Below are 16,261 nucleotides of genomic sequence, written 5' to 3'. Positions count from 1 at the left end.
AAGTTAAAAGGTAATTCATATTTTAGGGGTTTTGGTACATATTGTCAAATTGCTTTCTCCCAGGTGTACCAGTTAATACTCCTGTCAGCAAGTTATTTTAGTATCCATTATATGTCCTAGAACTGAGGGGGCCGTGAGTCACCTATGACCATGCTAGTCAGTTATCAATTAGTGAGGAGCTAACTGCATAGAAACTAAAAATAATTTTAATGAAAATGGTGGACAACAGAAAAAAATCGAAGTCAGAGCTAAGTCGAATGCAGCTATGTGATGTATTAGCTCTGTGGTCTTGGCAAACAACTGCTTTGAGTCTCAATTATCTCACTTGTAAAACAGAGATATTAACTTCAACAGGATTGTTATGATTAAATAATAAGATAGGTAGAAGGAACTAAGTAGATGCTAGTTTTCACTCTTTTTTCTGACCAACTTTTGATGAGTATTTACATTAAGGCAGGAATTACAGAAAACATTTGTAGGATATACAGAAGAATAATGGTCTCTACCTGGAGATAGATTAGTAACAGATCAGTGCAGTCTACCCATCAGTGGTGTGTATAGGGTGAGGGTGAGGTGGGTTCTCAATGGAAGCAGCAACAATTTGCTCGTGTAGGTGGAAGACATGACCCTGCTACACCTTGAAAAGGTGGATGATAGGTCACTTAGTGGGCAAGTCCAGGAAGGGAGAACTGGGTGGACAAAGATACTGAGGCAAGAAAGAGAATACAAGGAAACCTCCTGGATGAAAAAAACTATTTTTCATCTGACATGTATGAGAAAAGATTTTGAGGTATTTTTTATATGGGGGAGCATTATGTTGAATCTAAATGTACTAAATTTACATCTCTTGTTAGAATTTCCATGCATAGGGTAGGAAATTGTGCAGTCCAGGTTAGTTGATGGTAGGAAGCAACATGTGAGATTAGAGAGAGCCTCTCTCTGTCAGAGCAAAGTCCTTCCTTGCCCACCTGGGCCTGTCAGTAAAGATACTATATTTAGGGAATTGTGAGTAGTAATTCAGTAGGAACCATAGAACAGATAATTGAGAGCAGCAAGAGAGAAGAGATACAACTTTTGTAAGTAGACATCCTTCAGAATAATTGAGAATATTATTGGGGAGAAAATTAGAACTGTCGCTTTCTTGAACATTTTAAAATACCAAAGATAAAAACCATGGTCACAGTTTGAATGTAAGCCCTTTATAAATAAGAGATTATTTGAGAAGTTCTAAAAGCAAATTCGTATGAGTCATTTTAAGAATCGCAGTGCCTGGAGCATAACTGACTTGTCTAATACATTATTCTCATTGCTTGTAGGTGCTGCTTATGCCCATGCAGAGGATGCTCTCAGGAAATTGGTGGAGCAATGTAAATTGCCATTTCTGCCCACCCCCATGGGAAAGGGTGTTATCCCTGATAACCATCCAAACTGTGTGGGCGCTGCCAGATCCAGGTGTGTGGCATTCTGGAGTTTAAGTACAATGGCTTAGCAGATCTTAGGCTAATTTATTTTGTGACTTTAATGAATCTAGAAGAAGTTCTGAAATGTAATTTTAAGTACACTTGTTTCTTTTTAGACTTTTCAGTGGTTCAAAGATGTTATCTACTACCGTCTGACCCTCATGGTTTTAGATGGGAAATCTGTAGTCATTTGAATCATTGTTCCCCTATATGTAATATGTTCTGTGGCTGCTTTCAGGATTTTTCTTTATCTTTGGTTTTCAGCAGTTCGATTATGTGTCTGGGCATGGTTTTCTTTTCGTTTATCCTGTTCTCTGATCTTCTTCAATCTGTAAATTAATGTCTTTCACCAAATTTGTAGTTCTTGGCCATTATTTCTTCAAAAATTTTTTTCTGCACCAGTCTCTTTCTCCTTTCCTAGAATAATGCAAATAGTAGTCATTTTGATATTGTCCCATAGGTCCCTGCATATCTGTTCAATTTTTTTTTCATCTTTAAAGTAGTTTATTAGAATTTCTTTTCTTTCTTTTTTAAGATTTATTTTTTTATTTTAGAGAGAGTGAGCAGCGGGGAGGGGCAGAGGGAGAGGGAGAGAGAAAATCTTAGACTCCACACCCAGCACAGAACCTGACAGAGGGCTTGATCTCATGACCCGGAGATCATGACCTGAGCCAAAATCAAGCATTAGATGCCTAAACAACTGAGCCACGCAAGCACCCCTATTTGATATTTCTTATATGAAATGTTCTTTTTATTTTTGTTTATTTATCTTTTATTTATTTTTTAATTGAAGTATAGTTGACGTACAATGGTGCATTAGTCTCAGGTGTACAACATAGTGATTTGACATCTCTGTACATTATGCTATGTTCTCTGTTTAGTTCTTTTCAATGCTTTTGTCTCATATTTTATATTTCTCTGTCGAGAACTTCTATCTTCCCATTTATTTGAAGAGTATTTTTGTTTACTTTATGGAGCATATTATAATAGCTGCTTTAAAGACTTGGTTTACTAATTTCAACATCTGGGTCATCACAGAATGGGAGTCTATTCATTTCTTTTGAGAATTGGTCATGTTTTTCTTTTGTATATTGAGTATTTTTGGAATGTATCCTAGATTTTAAGTATTGCGTTTCAAGATTCTAGGTCATATTTACGTACTCTGTAGAATGTTGACTTTGTTTTATCAAGCAGTTAGACTGGTTAAGTTCAGACTGCAAGGTCTGTCTTGCTAGAGGTATTAGGTCCAGGGTCAGTTTAGTTTCAAAGCCCTTGCTGTGTTCCTTTGGGTCTGTCCACACATGCACAGCGCAAGCGTGAGCCCCAGACATGTACGCATTCATTCCCAGAAATAGTTCTTTTCTCTTCTCTCTAGGACGACCCCCCCACCCCACCCTTTCCAGGATCTCTTGCTGCTGCCTTATAGTACTGCACAAATGGAACTGCCTTTGGGGCAAAGTAATAGAAAGAAAGAGAAAAAGTAAGGGGGATTGTCCCCATACTCTTCACATACCACAGGGACCCCTTTTCTGGTTCCTCTTGCCTGAAAAATGAAGTCTCTCAGGATTTTAGTTACTTGGGAGCTACTACAATGCAGCTATGCAGCAGGGCTGGTCTCAGAGCATGGCTCAGGGAGCAACACAGAAAAAGAAAAAATCCTGAACTTCTTCCTCCATGCTCCTCCCCAGCCTGCAGGGGCCCCTTTTTCTGATCATCTGGCCAAAAAGACAAGGTTTCTTCCCAAGTTTTTGTTGCCTTCGAGTTCTACAACCAGTGCTGCCCTGAGTCAAAGCCAGAAAATAAAAGAGGGGGAAATAAACTTAGGAAACTCACCCCCTGTGCGGGTCACTTCTCTGACTCTTCTCCCAGCCTACCTACAATTGGTTTACTTTTCAGAACCCTCAGGCAGGGGCTTTTTATATTTTGTTCACTGTTTTCCATTATAATCAGAGAGCTAGGCTGTTACGGGCTTACCCAGCCTTGGCTGGTACAAGAGGTCTCCTCTTTTTAGATTTTTAAAACATACGTTTTGATAAACTATACATTTTTCTTTTAATTTCTTGAAATTTCTTTATTATGAAATATTCTAAGTATACGAACAAGAGAGATCATTTAGTGAACACTTACATAACCACCACTCAACTTCAGCAAATATAATGTAATATACTAAGTAATATGTAATATTAAGTAAGTAATATGTCATTGCTTTAGTCTCTAGTTTTTTTCTTTTTTAGGAAACAAGAATTACAGATTCCTATATGTAGTCCTCTGAATACCTTGCTTGATCTCATTACCTTCCTCTCCACAGTTCACCATGGCTATGCATTTGGTGTTTTTCATATTCTTGTGCACACACTAAAATTAATTTTGAGGGTTTTTACAATGTAATTTTTGCTCATTTAATGTATCTTAAATAGCTTATACTTCAATATATAAAGATATAGATTATATATCTTTACTTTTTTTCATGTTGGTATACATTGTACAGTAACCACATTCTTACACTGTTAAGGTTTGTGTGTGTGCGCGTGTGTGTGTGTGCGTGTATTTTAACTTGGCTTGAGCTGAAGTTTATCTTTATTCCAACCAAAGTTTAAGAAGGTAATACTAATAGTGTAAAAAAGATTGCAAGTGGCTGTAAATAATTGAATCAGTAATTTCAAGTATCAAATAAATCTGTCCTTCCAATTGTAGTTTTTATCTGTTTGTTAAACTGGGTCCCACAGGACCAATACAGTATATGAAAATGCTATTTTGTGTATGATATAACTGAAGAAGACAAAAGCAAAAGAACAGATCCCCTATGGAAAAATATAGGGTAAAAGGGAAACAGCCAAGAAGCAGAAAAATGAGAAGTAAAAAAAAGAACCCCACAGCAATTATGATAATAAACTCTTCTATAGAAAGGCAGAGACATTATTGATTGGGTCAATAATAATGATAGTTGTATGTATATTATAAGAACAAAATCTGAAACAAATGATACAGCATAAAATAAGCAAAGGTGTATGAGGTTAAAAAAAAAAAAGCAAAGATGGCTATGTTAATAGTGTGGATATCAAAGTAAAAATTATTTTTAAAAATTGAAAGTATTGACAAGGATATTAAGAAATATAAAATAAAACTATTAGCAATAATTTTGGTAAAGATTTTTGACTGCAGTTTGGGAATATGAATCAATTGTCTTAAAAATACCTGCTTCTAGCAATCAATATGAAATATGTATTAAGATTCAAGCATAAGGATGTGCAACCCAAGGGCACCTGGGTGGTTTAGTCGGTTAAGTATCTGCCTTCGGCTCAGGTCATGATCCTGGGGTCTTGGGATCAGGCCCTGCAGGAGCCTCCCTGCTCAGTGGAGACTGTTTCTCCCTCTGCTTCTGCCCTCCCCCCACCCCCGCCCCGCTTGTGTGCCACTCGGGCTCTCCCTCTTTCTTTCTCTCTCTCAGATGAATAAATAAAATCTTAAATTAAAAAAAAAAGGATGTGCAACCCAGTACTTATAAATTATCCAGTAATTGACAAAAGTTAAAATAAATTTGATATATGTGTTCTGCAAAATACATAGCCTTTCAGAATTGTATTTAAGGAGCACCTGGCTGGCTCAGTTGAAAGAGCATGCGGCTCTTGATCTCAGGGTTGTGTGTTCGAGCCCCACGTTGGGTGTAGAGATTACTTAAAAAGGAAAGTAAAATAAAACTTAAAAAGAATATAATAAAAAAAAAATTTGAGAAGAACCTAATGACAAAGGGAAATGTTTGTAATAAGCAAAAGTGCATGAGACAGTATTATAGCATATAAGCTCAACTATGTAAAAATATTCTTGCATAGAAAGAAGACTAGATGAAAACATGCCAGGCTATTAATAATAGCTTTTAAATTGATAGTATTATTGGGTGAAGTTCTTTTTCATTATACTTTTTCTGTTTTATCAAGTTTATCTGCAGTAGACTTTTGTTAATTTTTCTGATGATAAAAAGTAATAAGCAATGAAATAGGTATAGTCTTATATTTTTCTTCTTATTTCATCTTTTAGATTACTATTTAAATAGAATGGGTTCATAATTATTTTGGTTTGAAAGATCGAATTTACCCTAGAAACTGATTCTGAAGACAAAAATAAAATAAGCTCCAGATTTTTAAACTTTTCTAAATACTTTAGAAATTAATTTTAGAATAATTAAAATAAGAAATATAGATATACTTTTTGTATTTTAACAGATTTTCTTTTTAATAGGGCTTTGCAATTTGCTGATGTAATTGTATTATTTGGTGCCAGATTAAATTGGATTTTGCACTTTGGACTGCCTCCAAGATACCAGCCAGATGTGAAGTTTATCCAGGTACTCAGAGAGGAGAGATTTAAAATCAGAGCTATCTGTGATTTATTGTTCTCCTCAGCTATTATCAGCTCTGCTTTCTTCTTGGCTTTTGTAGATTTTTATAAATTGTCTAACATAATTAGAGGTACCAAAGTAAGCTGCCTTTTCAAGCCTATGAAACATAATATGCTGCTTTACTTCTAACCAGAAAACCTTTCAAGTTTTAAATAGTTTGAAAAGCATAATTTGCCTCTTCTTCATAGTTCAAGTATATTTCAAGGTAGACAAAAGGGGTTTAAGTAGAATGGTAGATTAGAATAAAACGTTCAACATTGTTAGGGATTGAGTTGTCCTTTTAGATGCCAAATCTTTCAAACACCTTTGGTTGGAAATCTCTAAATGCTGCTTTTACCTGTCACTAAACAGAGTGGAATATACTCTGACCTCCCATTATTGGTTCTTGTATCATTATGATTCTCCTTCTAAGCCAGTTTCCTTATTGGTGTAGAAGGTACTGCCTAGGGGCACCTGGGGACTCAGTCAGTTAAGTGTCTGCCTTTGGCTCAAGTCATGATCCCAGGGTCCTGGGATCAAGCTCTGCGTTGGGCTCCCCGCTCGGTGGGGAGCCTGCTTCTCCCTTTCTCCCCCCGCTCATGCTCTATCTCTTGCTATCTCTCTCTGCCTGTATAGTGCAATATGAACCTGTTTGTCTACGGAGATTGTGTATGGCGTTTGATGACCCAGCTACAATTGCTATCTTCTCCCTATTTGCCTTTTACTTTTTAAGGAGTCAACTTCTAAGAGTCCCTTTCCCCCCTGGGGCTATTGAGAACTAACACTGCGGATAAGCAAGACCTGGGTTTACATGGAAGATCCTACCACCTCTTGATTATCCCCCTTGAGTACAGAATAAAGTGCATCCCCTTGGAGGTGGCTAAATTACAACTCCTTGCACGGCTATTTTCACCTGCCCACAGCCATTCAGATATGGAGCTTCTGGGTAGTTGGGAAGTAAACATGCCTTACCCTAGGAGTAGTTCTCAAAATGTGGTCCCTTGACCAGTAGCACAGCACCACCTGGGAAACCTGTTAGAAAAGCACATTTTTGGTCCCCACTTCAGATCTACTGAGATCAGAAACTCTGAAGTGGACTCTTGCAGTCTGTGGTTTAACAAGGCTTCCAGGTGATTCTGATAGCTCACATTTGAGAACTGCTTTCAGCAGCGATTCCAGTAGAACCTTATTATTGATTAGATTCCAAACTATAATTGATCAAGTCAAATGAATAGAACAATACCCAAATCTACAGAGTAGATATTAAAATGAAGGAAGATGAGGTTTCTGTCCTCATAGTTCTATGGATTTTTACCTTTATTAAGAAATTTCTTGGGCGCCTGGGTGGCACAGCGGTTAAACGTCTGCCTTCGGCTCAGGGCGTGATCCCGGCGTTATGGGATCGAGCCCCACATCAGGCTCTTCTGCTATGAGCCTGCTTCTTCCTCTCCCACTCCCCCTGCTCGTGTTCCCTCTCTCGCTGGCTGTCTCTATCTCTGTCGAATAAATAAATAAAATCTTAAAAAAAAAAAAAAAAAAGAAATTTCTTGGGATGCCTGGGTGGCTCAGTTGGTTGGGTATCCCGCTCTTGATATTGGCTCAGGTCTTGATCTCAGGGTCATGAATCCAAGCCCTGCGTTGTGCTCCATTCTGGGTATGGAGCCTACTTTAAAAAAAAAAAAAAAAATTTCCTGAATATCAAAACTTTGGTTCATTTATTCAGCCTTAATTGACTTCTTAAAGATTTTTAAGAATAAGCATGGCTCGTTCTTAAGCTTTATCTCTTTTTTAGGTTGATATCTGTGCAGAAGAATTGGGGAATAATGTAAAGCCTGCTGTGACTTTGCTAGGAGACATAAATGCCGTCACTAAACAGGTAAGAGCTTTTGCCTAGGTTTTAGTTTATGTGGATTGGTCTTTAGGGAATAGTTCCTAAAAATGTTTCAACCTTGATTCATTTGGTGACAGGTTTATTAATATCTATTTTAAACAAAATTTATGATGGAAAGCTATTCTTAAATATAACTTTGTAACTCACTAAACCCAACTGCTTGTATATAGATCATTTTTATGTGAGTAAGGTAAGCATTTTTGGAAGGCGATTGAAGACTTAAAGGCATTCAGTAGGCAAACAGTGATTTACTAAGTAGGATTCAGTTGTCTGAAAAATTATAATACAGCTTCCAGGAGAACTGAACTTACAGCCAAGAAATGTCTTCATGTACTGGAAAAATCTAAGTATTTCTTTAGGCAATAAAGAGATTTTTACTCTTCAAATGGTACTTAGTGACTTGTCCAGATTCTTTTTATTTGTACATAATTTATGTATTTCACTGTAATAGATAAAATATAGTCACATTTATTACTTAATTTTAGATACAAATTGGTATTGTTATCATGATTATATAATATTATGAAGCATCCCCCAATCACATATTAAAACATCCTGGAGCATTTGGTCTGTATCTCAGGAATCCCTGGGTATTTGGGGTTGTTGTCCTTCCCACAAGGATTCTATGATTTTCCTTCTAGTGTCAAAGGCTGAGGAGGGCATAAAAGCCCCTGCCTGTGAGGTGTGGAGAAGGTAGCATTTCCCCTGCACTCTATGGAAATCCCAACTTTAGGTGGAAGTCCACACTGACCCAAACAAAAGCTTTCCGTGTTGCCTATTTATCAGTTGTTACCCGCCTAGAGGAAAAACAGTATAAGTGATGTGAATGGCAGGATAGTATAGCAGTATTATCTTCTTTAATAAGAGATTGTTGTATTACTATGACTTAAGTTTATTTTCAAAAAGTAAAATGTCTGTGATTTTTTAGCTTTTAGAACAATTTGATAAAACACCATGGCAGTATCCTCCAGAGAGCAGCTGGTGGCAAACTCTGAGAGAAAAAATGAAAAGCAATGAAGCTGCATCCAAGGTAATATGACACTCATGGAAACTCAAGAGCACTCGGGTTCATGGCTCAGTTAGCTCTGTCATAATATGACCTATGCATTCCTAAAATCACCATCCTATACAAAATCATGCAGTAAAAACCACAGGGCTCATGGGAAGAAGGGTTTAGAGGCACGGGTCTCAAAAACTTTATGAAACATTAAGTTAGGAACCTGATAAAAATGACGGCAGAGAGACTTCTGGGTGGCTCAGTTGGTTAAGTGTCCAACTCTTGGTTATCAGCTAAGGTCATAATCTCAGGCCTTGGGATCAAGCCCCCCTCAGGCTCTGTGTTCAGTGGGGAGTCTGCTTGGGATTCTCTTTCTCCCTGTCCCTCTGCGCCCCCTGCAACTTGATGCACCCATGCGTGCCCACGCACTCTCTCTCTCTCAAATAAATGAGTAAATCTTCAATAAATAAAAAAATGATGGCAGTTTTATACATGTTAAATGGTTAAGAAATATATATTTCAATAAATATGGTACTTTTCCTTGAAGAAGACCTGAAGTCTCTTGTGGAAGTAGGCATTGGAATGGTTACAACTTGTTGAATTAGTGTGAAGTGGTAGAAGGAGACCAGTCTGACATTGGACAGAAGGTTGTAAGAACCCATATGAATGGGTAGAGCTCACTGTACTCAGTTTAACCTTGGCACCAAATCACAATTAAGACACCTTTTGGAATCTTAAATCTTGGAGCATGTTTTTCTACCTTTAAGATAAAAGTCCTTCAAGGGGCGCCTGGGTGGCACAGCGGTTAAGCGTCTGCCTTCGGCTCAGGGCGTGATCCCGGTGTTGTGGGATCGAGCCCCACATCAGGCTCCTCCGCTAGGAGCCTGCTTCTTCTTCTCCCACTTCCCCTGCTTGTGTTCCCTCTCTCGCTGGCTGTCTCTATCTCTGTTGAATAAATAAATAAAATCTTAAAAAAAAAAAAAGTCCTTCAAGCAGGCATGTATAATAGATAGGTGTTTCATCAAAATTGAAAATTTGATCTAATTGTACAGCCTTCTGTTTCTTAGTTAAAAAAATTTTCAGCTTTATTGAGGTATAGTTGACATATGAAATTGTAAGGTATTTAAAGGTATGTCATGGTGATTTGATATGTATATACATTGTGGAAGGACCCCTTCTCCCCTGCCATCTAGTTCTTTACCACATCCATCGCCTCACATTTCTTTCTTTTTTTTTTTTTTTTTGGTGGAGACATTTATGGCCCTTTCAAATTAACTTTTGTATCACTACTGGAAATTACTTTGCAACTTCCTCATCTGCACTCATGGCGCTGCCTGATATCTAAAGGCTTTGGAAGTTGTAGTAACGTGTGAAACCACCACATCATCCACTACTAGTGTGACGTGAACCACTTCTGCAGGATGTGGTGATTTCTGTTTAGTCTTTGTATATGGGTAGAATTTTTTCTTCGTGAGAAAGGTTGTTCTTGATTTTTTTTTTTTTGATGTATTGTGTATTCCTGTGTGTCTTGGTTCAGCTGCGTGCAGTTTTCTGTGTTCATGTAGTGTTTCTCACTGATAGATTCCTGCATAAGCAAATATGAAATTTGAGTTATGCTCACATTGTTCCCTAATATGTCAGATGTCTTGGAATAAATTCACATTTTCAAAACTAGCAGAATAAATTATACACAGTTCTGTGTTTCCTTGGAATTTTAATCAGTGGCTGTTTCTGTCAAGAGCCTGTCTCAATTCTGTTTTCCTAAACAAAGTGATGATTAATCCCTCCTTTTCCCTAGGAATCATATTAGTTTCAGATGGAAGGAACTTGCCTCTCTTCCTGGAGCAGGAGTATAGGAGGCTGGCTGATCCATCTTAAGTAAAATCTCCCAACGGGCCAGAATAGCACAGGTGAAGAGGCAGTGCTGGGAACACATGGGAATGTTGCTGCTGAAGCCTCATGTGGCCTTCTGTCTGCTCTAGAAAACATGTAGCTAGACAAAGGCACTTACCTTGCTCTATTCAGAGACTCTTTGGAATAGTGGGTGAAGCATATCCCCTTTACTTTGTGCATGTGGAGAAGAACCAGATTTTCAGATTTTCTAAAATCCTGACTTCATTTTTATTTTAAGTTTAAGGGCATATTTCAGATTAAAATACTCTAGAATAAAATTTTTACTTTTTGTAACGCAGTGTTTTCCTAAAAGTGCTCAAATAAGACTGTTTAGTTTTGTTTAACCCAGTGTTTCCAGCTATCTTTACTGTAGGACTTGTCCGACTCTAGAATGCTAATGTGCACAGTGGGTGTCCAGGTTTATTTGATTGTTTCCCAGACTGGATCTGTGCATCCCCTTTTTCTTGGCATGTCCCACAGGTCTGTTCACAGATCCATTAGTTTCTCAGGGTGGCCATTTGGGAATCTTGTAACTCATTCTTGTTGCCTGTTTCCAAATAAGTTTGACAGTAGCTTATTAACCTAGCTCATTTTTCACTGTATCTCAATCTAATTTGATTATATTTCCCTCAAATACTTTAGGAATTAGCTTCCCAAAAATCCCTGCCTATGAATTATTACACAGTATTCTACCATGTTCAAGAACAACTACCTAGAGACTGTTTTGTGGTAAGTGAAGGAGCAAATACTATGGACATTGGACGCACTGTGATTCAAAACTACCTTCCTCGTCACAGGTGAGGCTTCCAGGAAAGAAATAATGTGTTAAGTTGGAAGCTATAGTAGTGCAGGTTCATAAAACATTTGAGTTACACATATTCATTGTATAAGGACATCTTTTAGAGAAGTACGCTTAGGTAAGATTTGGTAGAATATTTATGCTTGATATGTCTTCATGATCATGTGGTAATTTATATACTTAGTGTTCCAAGGATATATTCATAATCTTCCAAGCAATCATGAGAGACTTTTTCCACCCGTTCTGCTTATCCTTGACTAATTGGTTCCTCATAATCTAAAAACTTTATATTAAAGACAAAGAATGTTTTTATTGTTCTTATTTTACACGTGAATATGACTCAACTTGTGCCAACACCCCCCCTCCCCCGTCAGCACACCCCAGAGGGTTTCATTTTAGCTTTGTTCCCCAACAGGCTTGATGCTGGTACTTTTGGAACAATGGGAATTGGTTTGGGATTTGCCATTGCAGCTGCTGTAGTGGCTAAAGATAGAAACTCAGGGCAACGTGTCATCTGTGTGGAAGGAGACAGTGCATTTGGGTTTTCTGGCATGGAGGTGGAAACCATCTGCAGGTAAAACAGCATTTCTTTCTCCAAAATATAAAAAATTACACACAAAGATTGACTCACCTAACAAATGCTTAGCAGGTGTTCATCATGTGCCAAGGGCCCTTGTACATAACTCTGTGCTGCGTCCTGAGAATACTGGTATGAAATAACCCTGGCGTCTTTCTCATCCAGGATAGTGTATTCATGACCCTTTACTACATGCAAACCTGCAAAACTGTGATGGGTGGTTTTGAGATCACTGCAGAAAGTTCTGGTCTGAGAAAAGCTTGTTTTCTGCAGGAAGACAGCAGAGCTTTGTGGTTAAGCGCACAGCCTCTGGGTCACATGCCTGGATTTAAATACTCCCTTGACCACATCAGAGCCAGGTGATATGGGTGATGCAGGTTAAGTTCCTTTACTAAGCTTTCGTCTGCTCCGAAATAGGGAGAGGAATAGTAATAGTTCCTACCTTAGGGGACAGTTGTGAGGAACAAATGAGGTCATCTAGATAAAGCTGAAGATGACTGCTCACTCAGTGTGAGCTGTTCAGATGATGTTTCTAGTTGTGAGGATTCATGGAGAAACTCATGAGCTGTAGAGCCTACTGTGTAAGTATGGGGCTTTTTTTTTTCTCCCTAGTTATTTAAACTGTGGTAAAATCATTCTATACTCTTAGCCAGGGCTCTTACTAGAGCTTGTGTGTAAATCATGTTTTGGGGGCTTTCAGAGCTTTGGCATATAACGCTTTAAAGTACGTGTTTGTTAGAGTGTCTGTAGTGACAGCCAAGAGATACACACCAAAAAGATGATTTATGGGAAAGCTGGCCTTCTAGAGAGTCGTGATTCCCTTTGAGCACGGAGAGCAAGTAGTTAGTACAATCCTGTTACATAACAGTATGCAGTTTAGTTTTGTTTTTACACCTGGTCTCAGAAATTAGGTCTGTAGAAAATAAAGCCCGTGTTCTTTTGTCAGTCATTAGTAAAGTTTAATCATCTTTTTTTTGGTCTTTACAATACCATTTAGCACATTATTAAATATTCTCTTTTTCTCTATTTATTACACCATATAATGTTTTTCTAATTTTGGGTGAAGTGCTTTGAGAGAAGACAATGTATGCTAGTCACTTGTATACTTCCCACAGCATCTAGCAAGTGCTGGTTATCTATGAGGAGCTCAGTAAATAGAAAGATACTTGTCAAATAGTACTACTAGGCACCACCTAGAAGTGATGCTTCAGAGAATATTAAATGTGGAAGGTGTCATTCTCATTAACACCTGGATCTATGAAAACCAAGTTCAGAAAAGCTCTGTGAGGTCCACAGGTGCATAGTGGCAGAACCAAGTGTGCCGACCTCTAATCTTACATCCTTTCTGTGACTCCATGTTTCTGGTAATGATTTGATGTTCCTTATTAGGATAACAAATCCTTAATTTTTAGTGTTACCCTAATATTACAAAACAAGTTTATGGAAAACTATCCATTTATAAATTAAAATTTTAGCCTGAAGAAAAGAAACTGCTTTAGAATGAAGAATGATTTCCTTGATATTTTGCTTAAGAAACTGCTTTAGAATGAAGAATGATTTCCTTGATATTTTGCTTTCAATTTTAGGTACAACTTGCCCATTGTACTTTTGGTGGTGAATAATAATGGAATTTACCAAGGTTTTGATGCAGATTCTTGGAAGGAAATGTTAAAATTTGGAGATGCTGTTGCAGTGTAAGTAACCCAGAACAATGTGTATTTAATTTCTCTCATCTATTTTAATTTCTCCTTAAAGAGTCTGCTGTATTGGAATGCGCTTCTGTCGTAAGTATTGTTTACTTATATTGTCAGCCCCTCTAAAGAGCTGGAAGCCTGTCTGCATGGCTCCTCTTTGTACAACCGTTCAAAATGGGGTGCTTCATTTTTTTTCCATTTTCTTTTTTTTTTAATTTTATTTAAATTCCAGTTAGTTAACATATAGTGTAATACTGATTTCAGGAGTAGAATTTAGTGATTCATCACTTACATATAACACCCAGTGCACGATAGGGTGCTTCAGTAAATAATTTATGATCAGGGAGCCCCTGAACACTTGGACAATTAAGTTTGATGTCTGAGTTTTGTTAATGAAAGGGCTTGTTGCAAAATGCTCCTGGTCCTTTACTACACCATGGAGGAAATGAATCTTAGCATATTATTTATGATCCAGAGGTCTTCCTTTTTTTTTACTGCTTAACAAACTCTTGATTATCTGATGGCAGAGTCAAAGTGAGACAGTATTTAGCTGGCCATGGGGTATGAGATGTGAATTTGCTCAGCCTGGGGGTGGAGCAGGGTGTGAGTATGTTTGCTTATGCCTCCCTGACTTCAGTTCTCATTTTGCTGTTATTTGCTGTATTTTGCAGTAACCATTCCTTTTTTCTTCTTTTTCTTTTGGGTTCATAGTAGTTGATGGCATAGCTTGCACTGTTCAGTATAGTAGCCAGTGGCCATGTGTGGCTATTTAAATTAAATTAAAAAGCCAGTTCCTTATTTTAACTACTCACATTACAAGTGCTCACAGCAAAAGGTTGCTAGTGGCTACTATATGGGATAGCACAGATATAAATATAAAACATTTCTATCATCACAAAAAGTCCTATTGGACATTGCTATATAGATTATAAAAAATATATGGAAAGTTTAGGGGAACCTGGGTGGCTCAGTTGGGCATCCAACTCTTTGATTTTTGCTCAGGTCATGATCTCGGGGTCCTGGGATTGAGCCCCACAACAGGCTCTGTGCTCAGCAGACTTGAGGATTCTCTCTCTCCCTCACCCTCAGACCCTTCCCCCCCAAATTAGATAATCTTTAAAAAATATATATATGAAAGTTTAGTGTATTGGCATCTTTGTTTAAGTGTTGGACATAAAGGTATGCCTTTGAGCTCAGCCTAAATTTTTCCGCAAATTATTTCAGAAAATGACTTTTTTTTTCTCTTACGAATTTTTTAGGGCTCCTCCAGTCTGTCTTCTACCAAACTCACATTATGAGCAGGTTATGATGGCGTTTGGAGGCAAAGGGTATTTTGTACAAACACCAGAAGAACTCCAAAAATCACTGAAGCAGAGCTTGGCAGACACAACTAAACCTTCTCTTATCAATGTCATGATTGAGCCACAAGCCATGCGGAAGGCCCAGGTAAATTCAGTTGCTAAGCAGAAATCAGAAATGCATCTTCCATCCTATCCCCAGATGTATCTACCAAATAGAACACTCTGTTCACAGAATTCTTTCTAAACCATTTCTGAGTTTGGCACTTTCTTGTGTTTTTTCAATAAATATTTGTTGAGATATGCATTAGGTATGTTGCGTTACTTGCTAAGAATTGCATGATGAGCAAACCTGGACTCACCTAATGGAGCTTAGAGACCAGTAGGGGATAGAGATAGCCTAGTCACTTCACAACTGAATGCATCACAACAGAGTGAGGCAATTGCTTTGAAGGAAGCCACCCAGTTCTGAACAAATATACTACCAAGAAAGCTGATTTATTTTGGGGTCACAGGAGAAATCTTCTCAGAGGAACTAGTGCTTAAGCTGAGATCTGAAAGATAAGTAAGGACAGTCTCAAAAAAAGAGGCTAGGGAAGAGATGTGCAAAGGCTCTGTGACAGCAAGGATCATGGCAAGTCTGAGCAACTGAAAGAAGGCCAGAGTGGCTAGAAGGCAGAATGTAAACGAAGCACAGTGGGAGGATGAGACCATAATAGGAAGATATGTGCAGTTACATTCAAAATTGGTTACTTTGGCCTCCATAGCAAAACTGCAGTATAGATTATAGCAGTAAAATAAATGACAGGGTGTGTAGCATGATCCTCTCCCATCCCAGATTAAGTTGCTTTTCATACTGAATTTTGTGCTCTAATCCTGGTCCTGCCACTTGCCCTCTCTTCTATACTTGTCTTCCATGCTTATACCTTGTATATCAGTCACTGTTTACAGAGCAGATCATTTTTTCAAGAAGTTTCTGTCTTGGTTCTTTATACATATATATGCTGCAAGATTTTTTCTTTTTTGTTTTTTTTTTAAGATTTTATTTATTTGAGATAAAGAACACAAGTTGGGGGGGTAGGAAGCAGGCTCCCTGCTGAGCAGGGAGCCCGATGTGGGACTCGATCCCAGGACCCTGACATCATGACCTGAACTGAAGGCAGATGCTTAACTGACTGAGCCACNATTTATTTATTTATTTTTTTCTTTTTGAAGATTTTATTTATTTATTTGACAGAGATAGAGACAGCCAGCGAGAGAGGGAACACAAGCAGGGG

General features: G+C 38.0%; 2 protein-coding genes across 6 annotated transcripts in view; both read left to right on the top strand.

The window, feature by feature from the left end:
* Positions 1–16,261, top strand: part of HACL1 (2-hydroxyacyl-CoA lyase 1) — a 38,335-nt gene that overhangs the window by 14,763 nt on the left and 7,311 nt on the right. For all 3 annotated transcript variants that reach the window (XM_034663661.1, XM_002915349.4, XM_034663662.1), the window contains 8 exons: positions 1,317–1,452; positions 5,697–5,802; positions 7,628–7,711; positions 8,655–8,756; positions 11,259–11,413; positions 11,831–11,989; positions 13,579–13,686; positions 14,946–15,132. In XM_034663661.1, the coding sequence (XP_034519552.1) occupies positions 1,317–1,452; positions 5,697–5,802; positions 7,628–7,711; positions 8,655–8,756; positions 11,259–11,413; positions 11,831–11,989; positions 13,579–13,686; positions 14,946–15,132 (1,037 nt within the window). The remainder of the gene's footprint in view (positions 1–1,316; positions 1,453–5,696; positions 5,803–7,627; positions 7,712–8,654; positions 8,757–11,258; positions 11,414–11,830; positions 11,990–13,578; positions 13,687–14,945; positions 15,133–16,261) is intronic.
* The window catches only part of COLQ (collagen like tail subunit of asymmetric acetylcholinesterase), a 92,061-nt gene continuing 90,796 nt past the window's right edge, over positions 14,997–16,261 (top strand). For all 3 annotated transcript variants that reach the window (XM_034663674.1, XM_019795427.2, XM_034663673.1), the window contains exon 1: positions 14,997–15,132. The gene's annotated coding sequence lies outside the window, so the exon portion shown is untranslated. The remainder of the gene's footprint in view (positions 15,133–16,261) is intronic.

This window comes from Ailuropoda melanoleuca, chromosome 6 (genome assembly GCF_002007445.2).
Source record: "Ailuropoda melanoleuca isolate Jingjing chromosome 6, ASM200744v2, whole genome shotgun sequence".
Taxonomy (NCBI): domain Eukaryota; kingdom Metazoa; phylum Chordata; class Mammalia; order Carnivora; family Ursidae; genus Ailuropoda; species Ailuropoda melanoleuca.
Note: the sequence above shows the minus strand (reverse complement) of the source record. Positions and strands in the feature narration are given on the sequence as shown.